At 44.3% G+C, this 16068-nt stretch overlaps 2 protein-coding genes across 6 annotated transcripts; one reads left to right on the forward strand and one right to left on the reverse strand.

The window, feature by feature from the left end:
- Positions 1-559: 559 nt before the first annotated feature.
- On the reverse strand, positions 560-3260 carry SAT2 (spermidine/spermine N1-acetyltransferase family member 2). The gene is made up of 6 exons (XM_043962378.1): positions 3116-3260; positions 2231-2282; positions 2005-2088; positions 1238-1339; positions 1075-1115; positions 560-920 (listed from the first exon to the last, which is right to left on the reverse strand). Exons 1-6 carry the CDS (start codon positions 3179-3181, stop codon positions 753-755), a joined length of 513 nt encoding a protein of 170 aa, XP_043818313.1. The 5' UTR covers positions 3182-3260; the 3' UTR covers positions 560-752.
- On the forward strand, positions 3170-8730 carry SHBG (sex hormone binding globulin). 5 transcript variants are annotated; one of them, XM_043962375.1, is made up of 8 exons: positions 3170-3530; positions 6006-6097; positions 6289-6478; positions 6640-6801; positions 7047-7206; positions 7450-7619; positions 8015-8237; positions 8557-8730. In XM_043962375.1, the coding sequence occupies exons 2-8, from the start codon at positions 6069-6071 to the stop codon at positions 8703-8705; spliced, it is 1083 nt and encodes a 360-aa protein (XP_043818310.1). In that variant the 5' UTR covers positions 3170-3530; positions 6006-6068; the 3' UTR covers positions 8706-8730. The 5 variants fall into 5 exon arrangements, with proteins under 5 accessions (XP_043818310.1, XP_043818311.1, XP_043818309.1 ...); XM_043962374.1 differs by lacking the exon at positions 3170-3530 and adding an exon at positions 3584-5754 and having other exon boundaries at positions 6640-6678; XM_043962372.1 differs by lacking the exon at positions 3170-3530 and adding an exon at positions 3589-5754.
- The last annotated feature ends 7338 nt before the right edge of the window (positions 8731-16068 follow it).

The raw sequence follows: 16068 nt of genomic DNA on the forward strand, positions 1-16068 counted from the left end.
TAAAAAATGCCCAATAAATGCTTTTTTTTCTTTGACTGATTGATAGTTTCCTTCCTTCCAACCCCTTTCCTTCAATATTTTTAAAAAACTTCAAAAATCATCCTTTTATCCTCAGTGCTGAGCACACAGAAGGCAATAATAAATGCTCATTTATTGAATGTGTAGGCCAGAGCCTGCCAGTGTCTCAGGTCCTTTTTTTTTTTTTTTTGCAAAAATTTCCAAGTTTTTCTTTCTCCCTTTAGGAAAGACATCTTTTTTTTTCTTTTAGTGAGGCAATTGGGGTTAAGTGACTTCGGCAGGGTCACACAGCTAGTAAGTGTTAAGTGTCTGAGGCCGGATTTGAACTCAGGTCCTCCTGAATCCAGAGCCAGTGCTTTATCCACTGTACCACCTAGTTGCCCCAGGAAAGACATCTTGGGCTAACCCTTTCTACTGCAAGCATTTGTGTAGACTAATGTTAATTGGCCTTCTTCTCAAGGCCATGTGTTAGAAAAGCCTTGCTCTTCAGAAGTTTTCAACATAAAGAATATTATAGACATAGTCTCGAGTGACTCTCAGGTATTGTTAAGGGGAGGGAGATACACCTCCTTTTGTGATATATTTTTTTATTATTACTGTAGGACATTTTAAACTCCCAACTATTTTTCCCTCCCTTGAAGTAGGTGACCACAGGAATAGGACTCCAATGTACCTGAAGAGAAAAGGAAATCCAAAGGAAAAGCCTGGATTCTAAAGGACTCAGATACTCCATCTCACTTCCTCGCCAGCTCTGTCATTGCCTCATCATCAAATCGAAAGAAACGCCAGCCTTCTGCTACAGTGAGATCTTTGGCCCCCCTGGTCTTGTAGAAATCCATGGCACTTTTGTTCCAGTCGAGGACAGCTAGACGGAACTGGGAGCAGCCTCTATCTAGGGCAATCTGCAGAAAGGTCACCCCACCCGGAACCACTGGTTAGAGGGGAAAAGACCCAGATATGCAATTTTCAGACCCCCCCCCTCCAGTGCCCCCATATTCAGAGATACAATTAACTAACCCCCTCACCCCCCAACCATCGGCAGATAGACTTCCTCACCTCAGCCACTTTCTTGATAATCTTGGAACCAATTCCCTGACCTATTTTGAGGAGAAAAGCATTAATGAGGGTAGACACCTAGCTAGAAGGAGCAATAATAACAAAAGGGGAGGGAAGCTTTAGGTTTGTAGGGTAATGGAATGCTTGTAATACAAGCCAGTACCCCGATATTTTGGCATCACATAGATATCCTCCAGGTACACGTTTCGTCCTGTCCACGTGCTGTAGATGAAATAGTAGAGGCCATAGGCCACCACAGTGGGACCTGAGAGGGCAAGAGGGGAGAGATCAGTAGGAGGTTAGGAAAGCCAGAGGCCTCTCTAGCCCTGTGGACACAGTACTGGTGAAAGGCCATAAAGAAGGGGGTGGGGGGCAACACAACATATGGGTGCCCAGAGCTGTATGTGGAGTACTGAATGGAGAGATAGTTTTGAACTTGGAAAATTTTAGTGTGGGGCAGCTAGGTGGCACAGTGGATAAAGCACCAGCCCTGGATTCAGGAGTACCTGAGTTCAAATCTGGCCTCAGACACTTGACACTTACTAGCTCTGTGACCCTGGGCAAGTCACTTAACCCTCATTGCCCCACCAAAAAAAAAAAAAAGAAAACTTTAGTGTGATTCCAGACTCTGTCAATGTTCCTCATTTGTAAAATGGAGATAATAATGTAATAACTTTCATAAAACACTTTGTAAGCCAAAGGCATATACTGTTGCTTTTTTGGGGGAAGGAGAGAGAGGAAGAAACTTTCTTTTACTCATACAGATTGGCTACTGCTTGAAATTTATAGTCTTAGAGTTGCCTGGAGCCCTAAAACTCAAGTGACTGGGCCAGAGTCACAGAGACAGATTGTGTCAGAGGTAGGACATTGTGACTCCACTAGTTGAAGATGCCCCTCAGAGGATCTGTTGCTTTAGCAAACAGTTCTTACCCTCCGGAACCCTGTGCTCTGGAGGAATCTCAGCCACCAGACAGTGATAAAAAGGATTTTCACTAAAGCCATCAGTTTTCAGGGCTGCAGAGAGACAGAAGAGAGAGGATTATATAGATCTACCCATTGGGTGACTAGGAAGAAAAGAGAGATCCAAGGTTCCTTGTTTCCCAATCCTATCCAGTCTCCCCATCCCCTTTCAGGGTCTCAAGTCGCAGAGTCCCACCTCCTTCGCTGATCTTCACTTGATCTAAAAGTTTCTCAAACTCTGCTAATTCCTGTGAATACACAGAAGGAAGAGGGACAATATATAAGAGAACAGAATTAAGAGATCAGGACAGTCACAACTAAAATTCGAAGTAAATTTCTTGAGGTCAGGGACTTTTATTCCCTTTTGCTTTGGTAGCATTCACACTTAACATATTGCACATAGTAGGTACTTGTTGAAGAATGAGATATTTTGGGCACAGACAATGCAGGGACTTGTTTTGCTTGACTTGGCATATTAGTTACAAAGGTTTTGTTTTTCTTTAAAATGGCGGGGGGGGGGGGGAGCGGGGAGGGGCGGGGAGAGGAGGCAGGGAGAAAAGGGGAGAATGAAAACAATTATTTTGGTACCAAGCCAGAAGTGAGAAAGACCTGAAGGCCTCAGACACTTGGTAGCTGTGTGACCCCAAGCAAGTCACATAACCCTGTTTGCCTCAAAGTAATAATAGCACATACCTCCAAGGTTGTTGTGAGGATCAAATGAGATAATGTTTGTGAAGCACCTGGCGCATAGTAAACACTATCTAAACGTTAGCTATTATTATTGTTAATCCTTAGTACTTATTTTATTGAAAAATGAAAAGAAAAATTCAGGAGTTGAACCCCTGGAAGCGAATGCCCATGTTAAAGGGTTTTGTGTTTGTTTAAGGGCTCGTTGAATTGTCTTGAATTTGGGGGGGCCACTGGAGGTGCAGGCAGTCTAGGCTGCTCTCACTTATCTCCCTCCCTCGGGGACTCCTTTATCTACGCACTCCCGCATCCACTCCCGCTCTTCGCCCCCCTTCCCTCTCTCCCCCTGGGACCCAAGCGTCAGCCCCCAGCCCCGCCTCCCCGCCGCTTTCACCCGTATCATCTTCATGATTTCCCCACAGTCTCCCTCCGTGGCCTCCCGGATCAGCACCGCCGCCATCGCTGCCCAGGCTGAGACCACGAGTTGCGTGGCTCCTCCTCCCGCAGGAAGGACAAAGTCTGGTCCCCGGCTCCGAGAGGACCCGTGGGACCGTTTAAAGCAGGAGCTCCTGACCTTGTCTGTGTCCAGGCCCCCCTTCCCAAAATAGTGTTTTTAAACGCACAAAATGACATGCATGGGATTACAAAGGAAACCGATGATACTGACATGCAGTTATCAAACTATTAAAAATTCATGGACCCCCCACCACCCAACCTGAAGTCTCAGCCAAAGTCTCAGTAGTGGACCCGGAGAAAGGAAAGGAAGACCTGAGTTCGACTTCAGACACTTACTAGCTGTGTGACCCTGGGCAAGTAACTGAACCTCTGTTACCTCAGTTTTCTCGTCTATAAAATGGGGGTAATAGTACCAACTAGGGTTGTTGTGAGAATCAAATGGGATAATTGTAATGGCTCAGCACAGTGCCTAACACATAGTTGGCGATTAACAAATGCTTGTCTATTGTCTGAGTGACTTTCTGAAACTTATCCTAGGACCTCAAGTTAAGGACCCCCTGAAACGGAGACTTCGAGACCGGGTGGGTCCCCAGAAAAGATGGGAAGCGATTGGCAGCATAGGGCCGAGGGACAAACTAGAAGCTGGGGCTCAGGGAAGAAAGGAGGTGGGTAGAGGCTCCCACCCCTAACAGGAAAGCTGCCTCCCTCCTCTCTTCCTTCCCTCACCTTTCTTTGCATGCCTTGGGGACCCACCCTTGAATGCCTTGAGATATGTATGATAGCTCCACCTCTTACATTGCCGGTCCCTTTTCTGGGTCTGAGGATCAAGCTCCTGCTATCAGAAAGGTCTTAAGAGATCACCCAACCCCCTAATTTCAGAGATGGAAAATGAGACCTCAAAAGGGAATATCTTGTCCATCTTAAACTTCTTGGCCTCCCTTTCTTTTTTCTTTGTGAGGCAATTGGGGTTAAGTGACTTGGCCAGGGTCACACAGCTAGTAAGTGTCAAGTGTCTGAAGCCGGATTTGAACTCAGGTCCTCGTGACTTCAGGGCCAGTGCTCTAGCCACTGTGCCACCTAGCTGCCCCTTGGCCTCCCTTTCAATGGGATCATTCATGACCCCATAAACCACAAATATAAAGTGCTAAGCAAAGGTTTCCCAACCCTTACTTTTGTTGTACTTTTTCCTCTTTTTGGCCAAATCCTAAATGTATCACTTTCTATGTGACCTTGAGAAAGTCACTTAGTTTTTGCCTATTCCTCCTAGATATGTATTTCTAAACCTCAGTTTCCTAACCTGTGAAATGTGGGAGATGGACTGTATGCTCTCAAAGGTTCTTTCCAGCTCTATCCATAATTTGATGATTCTACCCATTCTCCCATCTCAACAAGTCTTGCCTGCTCCTGAAACAAACCTGAAAGATAAAGAAATTCACATTAAAATATTAGTGACTTCATTAATCGAGCCCGGAGTATTTAAGTTTTATATGTGCATTGCTTGATGAGAGCAGGATCAGGAAGCTGCAGTTTCACGATTTCAGGCAGTGAGGCATAGAAGGAGGTCCTTATAAACACTATGAGAAGATAGGGAGGACCGAGCATGTGGCAAGAATACTGTTTTTTAGCGTCAAGGAACCTAGATCTGAGCTTAGTCACTATAACTAGTACTTCTGGCAAGTTGTTTTCCCTCTTAAAAACCTCAATTTCTGGGGCAGCTAGGTGGCGCAGTGGATAGAGCACCAGCCCTGGATTCAGGAGTACCTGAGCTCAAATCTGGCCTCAGACACTTAACACTTAATAACTGTGTGACCCTGGGCAAGTCACAACCCCAATTGCCTCACTAAAACAAAACAAAACCCCTCAATTTCTTAATCCACAAAATATTGGGGGACAGGCACTACCGTAATCTCTAAAATTCCTTTCTGCCCTAAACCCTAAAATCTAATGAAGGTTACGGTGGAATAATCCGAGCCCAACCTGGGATAGGCACAATCTGATGAAGGAGGAAAGGTTAAGGAAGGTAGAAACAATACAAAGGGTTAACTCAAAGGAAGAAGAGCCTAAGGACAGATTTCCCCTCTTAGATTGGAAAGGGAGGGGAACTAGTACAGTGGACAGAGTCTGGACAACTAGAGTTCCAAATGGAACTTGCTAAAGGGATTAGGGTAACCTGGTTTTTTGTTTTTGCTTTATCTTGGGATTCCTATCACTTAGTACATTGCATTGCACATGGTAGACAATTAATAAAGACTTGAATTGGAATGGACCTGAGCCTGAAATGGGGAATCTAGGAGGAGGGCCCCACAGACTGTCTCTCACCCCATTTGTCCTTAGAGGAGCCAGAGGGTCAGTGCCCTTGTCTCCTCCCCTCCCTCCTTCCTCCCAAGGCAACCTTTAACCCACCACCTCCCATGCCCAGCACAGCTGCCCGCCCCTTAGCTGACTCCCCACAGTCAGCCGAATCACGGAGCAGAGAGCGGCCCCACAATGGAGGGTCTATGCTTACTAACTGTGCTGCTGCTGTTGCTGTGGCCACCTGAGACCTGGGAGGTGCCTAAACCTCTTCTTCCCACAAAGGTTCGGGATTGGGACGAGGGTGGAGTTCTGTGGGAGACAGGACTGGGTCTGGTGGGGGAATTGGGCAGGAAGACAAGAATTCTGGAGTCCTGTATGTATTTGTGCCCTGTTTTTCTTTCCTGTACGTTCTCTCTCCTTTTCAATTAATCAACAAGCATAGGTGGTGAGTGCTTCTCCCAGGCTGTAGGGCCTGGGGGCCCAAAGACAGAATGGAAACAGTTTCTGCCCATTCCCTGCTCTCCCCCCAACAGATCTCAGGGGAGCCTGCTGTTGTTCACCTTGGTAGTGGTACTGAGCAAGGGCCTGTCACCGTCATGACTTTTAACCTCACCAAGGTCACTAGGTAAATGAGGAATCTTGGACTCCCACTTCCCTCCTCTTCCCAAATCCTACCTTTTTCTCTGTCTTCCCTCCAGCTCTCCCTCCCCTCTTCTCTACTCCACCCACTCCCTTCCTAATTTCCTCACACACACATGCACACTAACATATCTACACATACATAAAGAGAGTTCAGTGGTTCCTGCTTCCCTCCAGAGTCACCTCTTCCTTTGAGCTTCGGACCTGGGACCCAGAAGGAGTGATTTTTTATGGGGATACAAATCCCAAAGATGACTGGTTTATGCTAGGACTTCGGGGTGGCCGCCTTGAGATACAGCTCCACAACCTTTGGGCCCAGCTCACTGTGGGAGCTGGGCCCCAACTAAATGATGGATGCTGGCACCAGGTGAATGTTTTTATGAATGAAGTGTTGAGTAAATGAATGGCTAAATATCAATGAGGGATGAGGGGTAGATTCCAAGTACCTGGGGGAGGGGGAGAATACATTGTGTATGTGTAAGGATGTGGTGCATAGCTCTGATGCCCCCTTCTATCTTTTCCATGCAGCTGAAAGTCAAGAATCAAGAGGATTCTATATTTCTAGAGGTAGATGGAGATGAGGTGCTGAGGTTGAGCCAAGTCTCTAGGCCCCTGACGGGGACTACTCTCCCCGAAATGAAGATTGCTGTGGGGGGCTTGCTCTTCCCCCCCACTCACCTTCATCTCCCGGTAATAGAGGGGCAGTGGCTGGGAGGGTTATAGGGGCGTTAGCTAGGAGGTGGAATGCTTGAGTTCTTAAAGAGGAAAATTGGGGGAGGGGACACATAGAAATAGGGGTTGGGGGGCATTGAAGGGACTTTATCTCCTCACAGATAATGTAAGGGGATGAAAAACTGAGGAACTGGGGGAACTGGCCAGGAGGGGGGACACGCCTATTTCTAGGGCCCCATGGTGAATCCACCTCCACCTTTCAGATGATTCCTACCCTGGATGGTTGTCTCCGACAATACATCTGGCTGAATGAGCCTGGCCACACAGTACCCTCCAGCCACCCGCTTCAGGGGGCTTGCAACCCTGAGGCCCAGTCAGGAACTTTCTTACCCTCAGGTGCCCACACAGTGTTCAGCCTCAAAGGTAAATTCACTTCATAAAGTCTCTGTAGCTTTCTGTATGCACCATTTCACTTACCTTTGCCTCTCTTCTTGCTTCTATTTTTTTTTTACTAATTTGCCTGTTTCCCTTACTTTCTCTCTCTCTCTCCCTCCCTCCCCCCTTCCCCTCTCCTTCCCTTCCTCCCTCCCTCTCTCTCCCTCTCTCCCCTAGAATAACCCCATGCTGTTGTTCTTATAGCCTCAGCCTTTTCATTTCTTTCCCCAGACCTCCCCCAACCAGATGTGGACCCCTGGGCCTTCTCCTTGGAGTTCGGCCTTAAATTTTTAGAGGGCTCAGGACGCCTCCTTGCTCTGGGTATCCTGGGCAATCAATCTCTGCTCAGCCTTGACCTCCAAGATCAAGTGAGCAAGATAAGATCTCAGCCAGAGGACTGGGTGGGTAGGTGGGATCTCCAGGCTGTCATATAGTGAAAAGTTCATAGAACTGGGAATAAAGAGATGTACTTTCTAGTTCTAGTTCTACCACTAATTTTCTATATGGTTTGGGGCAATTAACTTTCCTTCCCTGTACCTCAGTTTCCTTTCCCCTAATATGAGGGTTTGGATGAGATCATCTTTAAGGTCCTTTCTACTTCTGAAATTTTACAATTCTGTGATTAGAAAACTACAGTACATAACTTTCTAGGGCTGCACCCGAGGGAGTGGATATGATTTGATGGAGGCGGAGGAAGTAGGAGAGGACATGGACAGTTATCCACTGAACCCACTGGAAGAAAGATGTGACCGCTTCTCTCTCCTCTTTCTCCTCTCTCCCGCTCTCTCTCTCTCAGATTTTGGTACTTTCTGCCAGGTTACCACAGGACATGGAGGTGCTCTCTAAGTCTCTGCCTCTGAGCCCAGGGCCTCTGATTCAACTTGAGCTGGGCCTGACCAGGGTAGCACTGAGCCAGGGGCCACAGGAAGTAGCACTTATTTTGCCCCCTCCACTCCTAGTCTCCCTTCTAGACCTCTGGACCCAGCCTGAGGGAAGCCTTATCCTGGGAGTGGCACCAGGTACAGGGGACCTTTGCTAATTTCCTTCTACTCTCCCTGTCTCCTATACACACACAATACTGGATGCCTATTGGAAGAAGGAAAATAATGATGAGGACCATGGGAAACATCTCAGGAACTTAGAAGAGCAAGAATACCTAAAATAAACATTCTGACGGGAGGGGGAGGGAATTGGAGAAGACCACAGGAAGAGGGACTATTGAGGTACTTACAGGGTAATATGGGAGGGGAAAGTGGAGAAAACATCTGGAAGTCGAATAGTTAAATGGGTAGAAGTTTCTGTTCTCAGACTTGACATTCCACCTCCATCCTCTTCCAGGAGAAGTCTCTTCTGCCTCTTTCTGTCTGGATGGGCTTTGGGTACGGGGCAAGGAGCTGGACATGGATCGGTCTCTGAGTCAAAGCAAGAACATTTGGACTCACAGCTGTCCACGGAGTCTGAACAACAGTACTAACACACCGAATTAAACTTCCTTGAAAAAAAACCCTTAAACTTGTCTCCCTCTGCTTGAAGCCCATCTCCCCTTCCCCATCCTCAAAGGCCCTAACACAAATGGTGAAAAAAGCATAGTATTTGGAGCCATAGATCCTGAAATTAAATCCCAGCTCTACTGTTTACTATCTGTATGACCTCAGAGAAGTCATCAGTTAAAAAAAAATAAGGTGGCATACTGGATGACCTCTACAATCTCTTCTAGCTGTAAAGTTCTATGATCATATGACCCTTCCCTCACTCCACCCCAATCTTCCCAGACTTATTTGCTGGGCTCCTCCAGCCTTCTGGAACTCAGGCTCCATCCCATCAGTTTTTGGTGGGAAAGGAGGGAAGAAGTCTTAGAATCCAAGATAAGACTATCATATCCTCAAGATGGGTAGAGAATTTTCTATCATTGGAAGTCTTCCAGTAGAGATTGACTACTTGTTGGGGATGTTTTACAATGAATTCTTGTTCCAGTGGGTTGGACTGGGTGACCTGCAAAGACCCTTTCAACTGCTAAGATTTTTGTCAACCTAAGCAATCTCTTGTTAATATTTTTTTTTTTAGTGAGGCAGTTGGGGTTAAGTGACTTGCCCAGGGTCACACAGGTAGTAAGTGACAAGTGTCTGAGGCTGGATTTGAACTCAGGTACTCCTGAATCCAGGGCTGGTGCTCTATCCACTGTGCCACCTAGCTGCCCCTTGTTACTATTTTTTAAAAACTATACAAGGAGGACAGTGAGGGGTGTGAGAGGGTGATGGAGAAATAGGGGTGGGGAAAAAGAGAAAGGAAGTCACTACCTTCTATTCCCTCTTCCTTGGTCCACTAGTTGCATTCCCAGACATCTCCACTCCATTAAACAAGGAACTAGCCTGTGCTGGTCCAGAGCAGGAGCAATAAGCAGACTCAGGCATCCCAGGCCCTTCTGCCCTCAGGGGACATAGTGTCCCTGCCCCGCCCCCACGCTTTTAGATAACCTCTGAGTCCCAACCCCTTAGGGACTCTATATTTTAGGTCCTCCACTTAAGCAGACTGGGAAAGAGATGGTTACTGGGCAGGGCAAAAATCTGTCTTGTATGGGAGAGTGCCCTAGGCTAAGGAAGGCAGTAAAGGAGGCCAGAGGAACAGGAGAAGAGATGACTTTACAATGCCCCAAATAGATCCTATGGTGGATGTTAGAAATCTATGGTACTTCTGAGCTTCCCCACTTCATTGAACTAGTTGGCAGTATTTCTTTTGGGGGGGGGGGCAAGAGGTTGAAGGGAGTAGGAGAGAGCCAGCCCAAGATACTGGAATGATTCTAGCCTGCATTCCTGAAGTCCCTAGGGCCTCTCCCAACTCTCCTACACACCGTCCTAGACCAATTTAATTCCTAGATTTCTGCTTATCTCCCAGTGCTGTCCACACCCTCTAATAGAAACAGCTTTTGTCTTTGCATGTGGTTCACCTATCCCCCAGCAAGGACACCCATGGGTAACTCCCCCTTTTTTCCCCTAAACCTGCCCAGAGCTAGCTTCTGCAAGATGCCAGTGAGTCTTCTCCACAATAAACCCTCTAGGTTCTTCTCTGTACCTTCTCTGCCCCTGCTTTTCTCCTTAGGGATCCCTTTTTCAATGTGTCACTGTGCTCAGAGACTTCGATATCCAGTTCAGGAGAGGCTGAGGCAGATACTTACAGAGGGAAACAGGCAGAGGGATGAATTGTGGGATCATAATATTTGAAGTCTTTCTATTTCCCTTTGTCTCCCTCTCCAGTCCCACTACCACTAGTAGTAGCCTGCAATTGATCTAGCTTCCCTAAACAGTTACCTCAATGGAATGTGTATTTTGTTCACCCCTCACCCTCATCCACTAATCTCAAATGCCTTTCTCTAATCTCCCCTCTTCATTTACACAGACACCCAATAAAAATTTATTAAGTACCTACTATGTGTCAGGCACTTTACTAAATGTTAGGGATTCAAAAAGAGGGAAAAAACCCAACAGCTCCTGCTGGCAGGTTATCTGTTCCTCTCTCCAGTTCCTTGATACTACCAAAAATGCTGCTATGAATGTTTTAGTTTATATGTGATCTTTCCTTCTGTCATTGGAGAAACATAAGGGAAATAAGAAGGCATCCTAAGGGAGAGACACACCATGTGTCAAAGCAAATCAACCCCCTGCAACAACACCACCTTGACCTCCATCTCTCCTTAGATCCAGATGAAGACAGCCCTTGTGTTCTTGAACCGAGGATCTTTGGAAATAACCAATGTCTCTAGCCCAACGTCCTTATACATCATCTTGGGAAGCAACTCCTGTGGAGATGCAGCCTGGTCACAGTTACAAAGAAAGCTCTCCTGTGAATGACTTAACTATTCTCAGCAATACAGTGATCTAAGACAATCCCAAAGGACTGATGATGAAGCATAGTACCCACCTCCAAAGAAAGAACTGATATTGATTGAACAAAGACTGAAGCATGCTATTTTTCACTTTCATTTTCTTTTAATCAAGTTTTCTATACAAAACAACTAATTATGGTAATGTTTTACATAATTACATATGAATAACCTATATCTGATTGCTTAGTGCCTCAGGGAGGAGGGAGGGAAGGGAGGGAAGGAGGAATAGAATTTGGAACTCAAAACTTTAAATAAAAATGTTTATTTATTTTTTTTAAAGAAAAGAAAGTTCTTGCCACCAAAGTCCTTGGCTCTGTCAAATAGTTCAGTATCAGAAACTGATATAATTTGATCAATGGAAATGACATTAAAGTAGAGGCCTTACCCTTTGCTTTGCTGTTGTAATCCAAGGACCATTCAGCCACTAAAGGGATTTTTATTACTAAAACTCAAGTTTGATCAAGTCACCTCCCTACTTAGTAAACTCCAGTGGCTTCAGAGTGCCCTTTGTGAGCAGGGACTTCCTTGCTTTTTAATTTGTATCCTAGTACTTAGCACAGTGCTTTACATATAGTAAGCCCTTAAAACATCATTCATGCATTCATTGACCTCTTTTAGGGGTACAGGTTTAGCACTGGGATCTCGATGAGTATGGATATTTTACTTAATTTTTAAAGCTTAATTCCAAATTGCAAGTCAGCATGACAATCCCCTCAATTTGCAGAGGAGGTTTCTGGTGCAGTGCAAGTTCTCTAGGTCATTTGTGGGAGATGACACTCAAAAAGCTTACACCACATGTAGACTTTGTATACAGAAAATGCCTTGGTTTGCCTTGGTCGGATCCCATATGGAATATAAGGTTCAGGGCTGAACACTGCATTTTCTTTTCTTTTCTTTTTTCTTTTTTTTTTGAGGCAATTGGGGTTAAGTGACTTGCCCAGGGTCACACAGCTAGTAATTGTTAAATGTCTGAGGCCGGATTTGAACTCAGGTCCTCTTAACTCCAGGGCCGGTGCTCTATTCACTGCACCACCTAGCTGCCCCTGAACACTGCATTTTAAGAAGGACGAGATGGACAACACCCAGAAGAGTATGATCTGGATGGTGAGGGACCTAGAGATCAGTCATCCCACATGATGGTCATGACATTCAGAAAGTTGAGGGTGATCTGGAAAAGAGATACCTATCTTCATATACTTGAATGGCTGTCTTGAGGAAGGATTAGACTTATGCAGCTTGACCTCAGAAAACAGAACATGAAAACCAGGTGTAAATTAAAGTTTTAGTTCACTTAAGAAAAACACTTCCAAAAAAAGAAGAAAGAAAGAAAGAAAACACTTCCAAATAGTTTTAGCTATTCAAAAGGGGAATGAACTGTTCCCTTCCTGGATATCTTCAAGTGGACCAATGGTCAAGAATGATGTATAAAGGGTCTTTGTATAGTTCAAATGGACCAGATCATCTCAAAAAGGATGCAAGTGGGGGCAGCTAGGTGGCACAGTGGATAGAGCACCGGCCCTGGAGTCAGGAGTACCTGAGTTCAAATCTGGCCTCAGACACTTAACACTTACTAGCTGTGTGTGACCCTGGGCAAGTCACTTAACCCCAATTGCCTCACTAAAAAAAAAAAAAAGGGATGCAAGTATCCCTTCCATGTTTCAGATTCTGTAGTTCTGTGACATTGAGGCCCAGTGTGATGAAGTGACTTCTCCAAAGTCACAGAACCTGAACTAAAATAAACCCTGGAATCTGACTCCAAATCCAGCCTTCTTTGTATGTCACAAATATCCCAAGGCGTGATCAATGGGGGCAGGGACATCTAAGCTTCAGTAACTTCTCTTAGGTGCTTATAATTTCTCTTTTGTATTATGTGTTCTATTTTTAATTATAGTCATCTGTCAATAGGTTCTATCCCTTGACTAAACTGAAAAGCTCTCTGAGGATAGGTACAGCTTGGGAAAGCAGTTTTGGGAGGAGGGAGGCCTTGAATGACAAACTGAAGACTTTGATCATTACAGAATTTAGGAGTTGGAAGGGAACCTCATAGTTCAGTACATATCTGAAAAAGAATTCCATCTACACATTTTCCCTCTCCCCCCCCCTCCATGTGCTTATCCAGTCTCTTTAGCTCCTGAGACAGCCCACATTCCTCCTCTGGATAGCTCTGATTGTTAAGAAAATTTTCCTTACTGGAACAGGCTGAAGATCTCTGTCAGTGTGGGAGACAATAGAGATTCAGTCTATCTCTGACTTAAGTTGCTTAAAAGCCAGTAACCCAACTAGTAGGTGTCAGAGGTGCAATTAGAACTCCTTTCTTACCTGGCTAATGTGGAGATGTTTTGCATGACTACTCATATATAACTTATATTGAATTGCTTGAGTTCTGGGGTGGGGGGGAAGAGAATTTGGAACACAAAATTTTAAAAAATGGATGTCAAGGGCAGCTAGGTGGATAGAGCACCGGCCCTGGAGTCAGGAAGACCTGAGTTCAAATTCAGCCTCACACACTTAACACTTACTAGCTGTGTGACCCTAGGTGAGTCACTTAACCCCAATTGCCTCACCAAAAAAAATAAAAAAATAATAAAAATGGATGTCAAAATTTGTTTTTACATGTAATTTGGGAAAATAAAATTCTAAATAAATAAATAAAAGCAGATTTTTAAAAAGATCTCCTTTCTTCCAAGACCAGCATTCCAGACACTATTCTATGCTGGCTCTTTCCCAACCCTTTACATCCAGCCTAGATTTTCCTCTTCATCACTTCCAGCCTTTATGCCTATTTCTGTCATCTAAGGCCATCAGAAAATGTCAAAGGAGGGGCAGCTAGGTGGCGCAGTGGATAGAGCACCAGCCCTGGAGTTCAAATCCAGCCTCAGACACTTAACACTTACTAGCTGTGTGACCCTGGGCAAGTCACTTAACCCCAATTACCTTACAAAAAAAAAAGAAGAAAATGTCAAAGGCATCTTTCTACATGACAAGCCCTTCAAATAAACTCTACCAAAGTAGGAACTATTTTTCATTTTTGTATTTGTATCTCCAATGCCAAGTTCAGTGCCTGACACATAGTAGATATTTAATAAACTATTTTTCATTCAGTTATTCATTTACCTATCATGTCTCCCTTACATTTTCTCCTCTCCAACCTAAATTTTATCCCTTATTTCCTTCTTAAATATCCCTTCTATTTCCTTCCTTCCTTCCAGTATTCCTATGGCATGAATTAGAGGACTTTCGCTATCCTAGTAGCCCTTCTCTGGACTCTTTCAAGCTCATTATTCCTAAAATGGGGGATTCCAAATTGGACTGAAGACTCTGCAGAAGGTCTGACCAGGGCAGAAAACAGAAAGATTGCACCTTCCTTAGTTTTAGGCACTTTGCCTCTCAGCATAGCCCAAGATCACATTAGCTTTATGAGTTTCTCTATAATGGTGTTCATTCCTATTGAAATTTCAGTTCAGTAAGACCTCAAGATCTTTATAAGAACTGCTACTAGTCATGCTTCCCCCATCTGGTACTTGTAATATTTTTTTTATACCAGAGTGTAAGATATTACATTTATTCCTATTAAATTTTATCTTCTTAGATTTAGCCACCATTCTAGCCTGTCAAAATAGTTTGGGCTTCTTATTCTCTCATCCAGTGCTAGCTATAACTGCTTGATTTATTCCATTTGCAAATTCAATAAGGAATCCATGTTATCCAAGTCTATGTCTAAGCCAGTGATTAAAAAAAAAAAGCTAAACCACCCCAAGCAAAACACAGATTCTTGGGACATTTCTACTAGAGATAATCAATTAGGTTCAACCAGCATTTACTGATTTGTTGATAACTACTCTTTGGGTCTAGTTATTCAACAAGTCTGGAATCTGCCCAAATATGCTATAACCTAACCCATATTTCTAAGTTTTGTTCAACTAGAATAGTTTGAGTGATTTTTATCAACTACTTTGTTAAAATTTAAGTGGATATCTAAAGAATTTCCCTGTTCTACCAGACTACCAGGCCTCTCTCCCTGTTTTAGGGGATGTTTCTGCAGCACATTTCATCTCTGTGGAGAATTTAAAGGGTTCTGGAAGTTCTGACAGGGAAATAGTTGTAAAACACCTGGAAGTGATGAAACCCAAGATGGCTCACAGGTCTTGAATTCCTTTTTCTTCCTGTTGGCCCTGCGAAACTTACCACCATGAGCCTCAAGCTCAGTGACTGAACTGAGATTTGGGGATTGTTACCTTTGGGCTGTGGCAGTCACAATATGCTATATCTCATATTCTGGTAGAAAAGTCAAGTCTGCAACCTCCCATGCCCACCCAGCAGTATGTCAAATACTCCACAAAAGTGGAAAAGCCAGGCCTATCTTCCACTGAAAATCCCATTGGCTAGTGAGATGTTGGGGGCTGTCTCCTCACATGTTTTCAGCTTCCCTTTCTCAAAGGGAAATCTCCAAAAGTTCCTTTTTCCACTCAGTGTTGCTGCCCAGTGTGTTTTTGTCAATAAGTAGTCAAGTCCCCTCATATATGCACAGTTCACAGAACTTTGCAAATCTCTAACAGGGCTGTCCATCAGTGCACCACCCACAAGTGAAGTAAAAAATAATTTATGAAGCACCAGCTATGCTAAGCACTGATACATTACTGGGATACAAAGAAAAACAAAAATAAAGCCTGCCCTTAATGAACTTACAATCTGTTTTCTATTTATTTATTTAGACTTTTTCTCCACCCTACATGTAAAAACAAATTGTAACATCGATTTTTAAAACTTTGTGTTCCAAATTTTCTTCCTTCTTCCTTATCCCCCCTTTAAGAACTCAAACAATTCAATATAAGTTATACATGTGCAGTCGTGCAAAACATAGCAGACAAAAAAAACTTTGGAAAAAGGAACAACAACAAAATATACTTCCATCTGTATTCAGATACCTTCAGTTCTTTCTCCGTAGATGGATTGCATTTTTCATAAGTCCT

This window comes from Dromiciops gliroides, chromosome 4 (assembly GCF_019393635.1).
Source record: "Dromiciops gliroides isolate mDroGli1 chromosome 4, mDroGli1.pri, whole genome shotgun sequence".
Classification (NCBI taxonomy): Eukaryota; Metazoa; Chordata; class Mammalia; order Microbiotheria; family Microbiotheriidae; genus Dromiciops; species Dromiciops gliroides.